The sequence below is a fragment of the Vitis riparia genome, chromosome 10, assembly GCF_004353265.1.
Source record: "Vitis riparia cultivar Riparia Gloire de Montpellier isolate 1030 chromosome 10, EGFV_Vit.rip_1.0, whole genome shotgun sequence".
Taxonomy (NCBI): Eukaryota; Viridiplantae; Streptophyta; class Magnoliopsida; order Vitales; family Vitaceae; genus Vitis; species Vitis riparia.
Window position 1 is genome coordinate 13,829,235 of NC_048440.1, and position 6,940 is coordinate 13,836,174.

General features: G+C 31.4%; 1 protein-coding gene across 1 annotated transcript; it reads right to left on the reverse strand.

The window, feature by feature from the left end:
- Positions 1-612: 612 nt before the first annotated feature.
- On the reverse strand, positions 613-6,940 carry LOC117922944. Its single transcript, XM_034841181.1, has 6 exons — positions 6,556-6,940; positions 5,134-5,280; positions 2,241-2,339; positions 1,645-1,791; positions 1,394-1,492; positions 613-1,093 (listed from the first exon to the last, which is right to left on the reverse strand). Exons 1-6 carry the CDS (start codon positions 6,931-6,933, stop codon positions 959-961), a joined length of 1,005 nt encoding a protein of 334 aa, XP_034697072.1. The 5' UTR covers positions 6,934-6,940; the 3' UTR covers positions 613-958.

The following is a 6,940-nucleotide window of genomic DNA, read 5'->3' on the forward strand; positions in this document are numbered from 1 at the left end:
GATTCACTTTTTAGACACAAATAATTAAACTAGAAAACCGCAAACCAGGGTGTTTTATTCAAATTTAAAATATGAAATGGCTAGGCGAATTAGCAAATTCGTAAGAGGAGTAAAAATTGAATTGAACATTGGTTTTCTTTGTGAGACTTTGGAAATTCCTTGTGAGGGTTTGTGTTTGTTTGAAACTGAGAGATGGCCGATAATGACCAACTTTGACCCAATTAGGATTGTGCAAAGGCTATGGACTTGCCTATAGATGCCTTGACTTCTACACCCATGCTCATGCTCTGAGCATCATCTGTTGTGTCCTCCACCATATGATCAGTCACATTTTTATAACTAAGTGTGGGCATAACAATATGATATAGCCGTGCTAATTATTCTCTATACCCGCGGTTGTTAGCCACCACATAGCCTCCTCCTTTGTAGCTATAGAATAAAAAGTTCATTCTTATAGAAAGCAAAATCAATCTTGTCAGATTTATATTTTTCTGTTTCATATGGCATCATGATTTTCAATTCTCATTTCTATTCCTTCCAATCAACTGCACCTTTCATGTAATACAAAAAAGAGCAAAAATATCATCCAAATTAAAAATAAAAGGATAAAAATGATCTAAAAGAAATAGAGAAAGAGCAATTAAAACTAGAATTTTGGAACAATGATATAACACATACATAATACAATGAAACCCATGGAACTCTTGGAAAATAGCTTCAGTTATTTGATGAAAATTATTGAACTCAAAGCTGAAACAGCCAAACAGGCATGTGGCAGGCGCGCACATACACATGAAAGAACATAGTTGTCCTACATACCTCAAAAGGCTTCAGAAAATTTGAAATATCATGGTTGTGAGTGCCTTACTTCTATCAGAATCTCCCGTAGGACATTTCTCATTAATTAATATAAGTATAAGCATTAAAACTATATTTTTATTTTCTCTTCTTTCCATCTTCAACTTCCAAACTTTTTGGTGGATTCATCCTTATCGGGTGTGACCAATGGAAATCCTTCGCTTCGGTTTTGATTGAATTTATGCATGAATTTAATTGCTTCCTGATGTTGATTCAACCCGCACAATATACCTGACTGTAAAGGTAAAACACTTATCAGCACTCATACAATAATTTAGGTAAAAAAAAAAAAAAAAAAATAGTTTTAGCAAAAATTAAGCTTTCAAAGCATTGTATATATAAAGATAATGATAGATATCACACTTGGAATATATATGTATATAGGGAAAAAAAAAAAGAGTGGGGGTAAAGAGATTTTAAATGGGGGTGTTTAATAATTCTTTTTATTATATGAGGATATATGATGATGGTCTACCAAATCATTATGAGCTAAATTTATAATATTATGTTTGGTAAAGCATTGTAAGTTACAAACCTTCAAAGCATAAAACAATCCCAACTTGAATTGAGGAAGGTAAATGACTTCATTCTTAGAGAGTGCATCACAATAAGTCCAGGCTTCTTCATACTTTTCCTGTGAGAAATGATATCAAAATAAATTCAAAAAGTATACTATGAAAATAGAAATGACTGGAGATGGAATTTAAAGAAGAAAATGTTCAGAGCATGAGTTAATTATTTTTTTTTTCTCTCTAATGTAATCAAGAAAGGTGCATTAATACATGCCTGAAGGAAGAGCATGTGCATTATTTCCATTTTGACGGAGTAAGAAGCATCTGGGTAATTCTCAACTTCGGGGTCATGCACCTTCAGTAGCTTCACTGCTAGATCATAATGCTGAGATTCCTTTAGCTTCTTTGCTATTTCCAGAAGCTGCATAAATCAATGTTAAACCAACCAAACTAGAATCGGTGACAAGCCTAGACAAGGTTCCATTACTCAAGACAAACCATATACAGCACAGCTAAATCTTAAGAGACTTACATTGAAAAAGCAATAGTATTAAAAGCTATTTAAAAAAAAAAAATTGAGGTATCAACAAATTTTTATTACCTTCAATTTAATAAAGAAATTAAAATAATTTTTAAATACATAACATAAATCTATAATTTTTGTATAAAATATTATACTTCTATATAGAAATTTCTAATTAAAAAAAAAAAATATATATATATATATATATATATATATATATCCAAACCAACACTTAACATACAACTTATGAATGACTTCACTAAGAAATCATGAATTAGAGATGGGAGATATCTAATAGAGAGTTTTCTTCTAAAAGGTTTCATTTTAAAGCTCTGTAATTAACAAACCTTTGTAGCATAAAACAATTCAAATTGGAATCGCTTGGCATAAATTGCTTTGTTCTCATATAACTTTTCAGCATATACCATGGCTTCTGTGAATTTTTCCTGTAAAAGAGACAGTATCCGAAACAAAATTCAAGAAGCAAATTAAGAAAAGAAAATATTGGGTGACATTATAATAAATTCAGAAAATGAATTAATCATTGAAGGTTTTTAAGATTCCCAAAATTGTTATATTTTTTCTTTTGATAATATAATTACCAAAATGGGGAGTGGAAGTAACAAACAATACTAAAACAAAAGGCACAAGCCTGATCAGTCTAACCAATAGATGGAGAATGTGAAGCGATAAAATTATTTTGTTGAGAGATTTAGATAACAACCAATATGAAATTCTAGAATAATCATATAGTAAATTAAAAAATAAAATTTAAGTGATAGTTAAAATTGAAGCTATGAAGCATCATAAAAAATTAGCCTAGAAAACATTGCAAATAATAATAAATCTCAAAACTTCTTCAAATATTTAGAAACATGCATGGATCCTAAGTAATTTCCTGAAAATTTTTAATAGATTGGCATCAATTTTTTTATTTTTTTAAAAAGATCAATCTCAAGTTTATATAGGCATAGAAAAAATGATAAAGATAATCATGCAAAGGAAGATGATAAGAGTAGAATTAATGTGGAAGAACACAAAAAATGATTTTAAGAGAATAATGTAGAGGTATGTGTACAATAGGAAACATCTCATCAACTAAACACTAGAAAAATATTGAGGACAATGTAGTACCTCATATCCAATTTAATTTTGAAACATATGACAAGGATCTTATAACTAAAAACAGACCTCCATGTAAAGTGGTGGACAGTGTCTAAAGTGATGGATTGTGTGGGAAGTAATCTCAAATTCCTTCTTAGTTCATAATTCATTTTTACAAAAAAATATTGTATAAAATATTTTAGATATAAGCATTTTCATGTTTAAAAATATTATAGGATAGGAAAATGTATTAAGAATATCACAGTAAAATTTTGAAATCGAGATGAGCATGAAAAAATTACATAATATGGGTAGGTATGTGAAAAAGAAGAGAAACATCGAGTGAAGTAGGTTTTGAGTTTAAAATTTAGATAACATATATAGATAACAGGGATAGGAAGCATGAGTTTACCCTTTACTTTTTCTTTCTTTTGTTGGTTTTTTATTGGTATAGTGGATTGACTTTCTTTCATTTTAAACATGATTTGTTAAATCACATTAACAATCTTATATACTTTTGTATATAAATTTTTGTATCCTTATTGTTATTATACAATTCATGGGTTCAAAACTTCTATTAGCACAATAGTTTATATAAGAGCCAAATTGAAGAAATAAAAGAGTTAAACAAAATATAAGTACTTAAAGATTTGAATATAGTTTAATGTAAAAATAGTAACAAAGATTTGGAATGCTAAAAAGATTGGCAAAATGAATTTTGATTGGAGATGTATTTTACTATCCAACTTAAGTGTGGTCTGTCATATACATTCATTGGATGTTGAAATGTCCAAGCAATATTGAAGTATTGGATAGTTTGAATCCACGTGATTACTGGTAGACAAACAACGAGTTCATGACACATGAAGTCTTAGCATGCAGTAAAGATTTAGAAGATTAAGTATAGTAGTGAGCCTAGGATTAGAAAGAGTGAATACTTATTTAATATTCCTTTACTCAAAACTTAGCTTTCTAAATAAACGTGGTTCAAAAAAGTCGTTTGCAAGCATAATACAATAAGTGATTGAATTATAGAGTCGTCAATGCATGACTAGCTCAATGAAATTTGAGTTAAAGATGAAGCTTGTTGAAAAGAATCTAAAATTCCTATTTAATACATATTCTTTGTTTGTTACATAATACGTAGCATTAAAGCTTCAATTGGCTAAAAAAATAGGATCAAAGTTAAGGTGAAGATTTCTTAGAACAACCAAAAATAATATCTAAGGTTGAAAACATTGAAAGTACAATTTTAAAGCAAAGAAGGAAATGGGAGTAAAAATGATTTATAAGAGTAGTGTTGATCAGGAGTATTGCAAAAGAAATTTTAATTGAATATAGATCTAATTAGTTCTCCTCTCATCATTATGTAATATACGAAGCATATATTTTGTCATTTAAAATAAGCGTTTGCATACTTTTTGCACTTATTGAATCTCGAAAGGTGGAAATCATAGAGTTTGTGAAAAGTTTAGTTTTTGAGGATATACTAGAAGGCAAATAAGATGTGCTCATGCTGAACAAGGGGGTCATGACCCACAAGGAAGTTTTTGGTGTATTGTAAGGACTTGGAAGATTGTAAACTTAATTAGGATAGAATATGGTGAGTTCTCTCATTTGATGTACCTTTATAGAGGAGTACATAAAGTGACTCTCAATAATGATTTATTGAAGGGATCTTGTGAATTGATGAGACATTACAGAGGAAGCATATAAAACGGGGACACAAAAAATTGACTTAACTAAACTTAAGCAAATGTGGTGATTGTTGAGCATTGTTTCCAATAACCAGTTGGTACATATATCTTTTAGTAAAAATATTCTATATACTATTTTGTATATAGGTATTTGCTTATAGATATATAATTCATTGCAAATTAAATAAGAAAATGCATATATTAGAAATAATTTCTATAAATATTCAAGGTTAAATAAAATGTTAAGAGACGGAGATATACATGTAAATTCTATACCAAGTTTAGAAGTGGTCAAGAGAAGCACAGAGCTCTTGAGAAGCAACTAGAATGGTTGCTTTTTGAGTGGTCATGTTGCTTTCAATGAGATCTTGTAAAGTAAAAACTGTCTAAAGTAGTTTATGTAGTAAGTTTTAAAAGTTAAGAAAGCTTTAATGCATACCTGAAGGTAGAGAATGTGCATTATTTCCATTTGCACTTGGTAAGCAGCTTCCGGGTCTTCACTGACTTTGGGTTCGTTAAGCTCCAGTATTTCCACTGCCAAATCATACTGCCGAGATTCTTTTAGCTTCTTTGCCACTTCCATAAGCTGCAAAAAACAATATGATATAAGATGGAGTTCTTAAGCTCAAGTGCAGCAGAAGCAAGCTTTAAACTTCATTCATGGAGGTTGGACCGAGCTTTAATCCATCCTAGGCAAATAACAATCAGTATAAGGCTTGCCAAATCTAAGAGTCATATTCATGTACCAGGCTTGGATGATAATGCATGTCTATCAAATATCAATTATTGACAACAGCACATCAGAAAGTTTTACTCAATTCTTATCCCTTTCTGGATTCTTTTAACCTAACATTTCCCATAGCAGCCTTGTTGGGTTGTAAAGCAAGGCTTTATGAATGTGGAGCGAGAAGAACAAATTAGAACCCATGTGGTAGTGCTTTTTAGATAGGGACTCTGAAAGTTCATGTGAAGAGGTTAGTGGAAGAGATCATGTTTCCGGGGTTGGAGTCACCGAAGTGGACGATAGGCAAGAGAAGACCCAGGAGTGGACCTGACAAGCATAAGATTCATTCAATAGCCAAGCCGGAGAGTCTGCACCACTCCGAAGTACTAATAAGCAAAACACCTCTACTATAAAATTTGTTTGTGAAGAAAAATTTAACATTTCTCAAAATTTTAAAAACACATTTAAAAAGTTGAAAAATAATTTGTAGTGTTTCTTGAAGAAGTAGTTGATAGATAATTTTTTCAAAAATATTTATGGAGAAAAAACTTTCACTAAAGTACTTCCAATAGAAATACTATTAAACACACTAGTCCTTTTTGGTTTGTAAAACCTTCATGAATGTGGAACTAAAAAGAACAAACTAAATGTTGATTTGGGTTTGGAAATTCATTTCCAAACAGCATAATATATATGGGATAGGTGTGTTTAAGTAGCACCATTTGAAAAAAAAAATGAAAAATAAAAACTTAATTATGTTTAAAATCAAACTTACTTTCACAATTTTTGAGCTCCAGCTCATAATTGGCCCATGGGCAATTTGACAATGACATTGGGACTAAGACCATGATTTCTCACGGCAACTGGAATAAGGAAAAGAAAGAAATTGAAAGCGGTCAAACAGAATACTGACCAATAGCGTTTCTGTTTTTTTTTTTTTTCCCCATCCAATTTAATCACATTAGGATGGAATTCAAAATTAGGGATTCCCTGTATCCTTTTCTAATTCCTTTTCATTACCAAACAGTGGAGTATTTTAAAATATCTAAGCAATTTCTTTCATTTTCCTAGAAATTCAATAGTAGTGGAACATTGATTTTTTGACAAAAGTTTTTATAGTATGAGATGGAATAGAACCTCAATATAATGATCAATACTTGTCGTCCCTGGCAATGGTACTCCTGCCAAGGAATGCCCGTCTATCTGAGCTGCATTGCCTTTGTGGTTCGTCCACCTTCCAGAACCGATGTTGTGAAGAAAGGGAGAAGCCGAAGCCATACTTGCCCTTCCTTTATCAACTCTATAGTATGTAGGAGGCAGTGAACCATCCAACATGCAAGTTATAGGACCACGGATGTGCTCAATTGGGCGGTTTCTTGAACTCTGGGGGAGTGAAAGAGAATGGCTGAAGCTTAAATGGGGTTTGGTGGCTCTTGCAGCATGGAAACCAGAATGCATGCAAATGGAGTACTGATTGGGAAGGGTGGAAAAACGGAGGCCAATCGTGGATTCCATGGCGTGG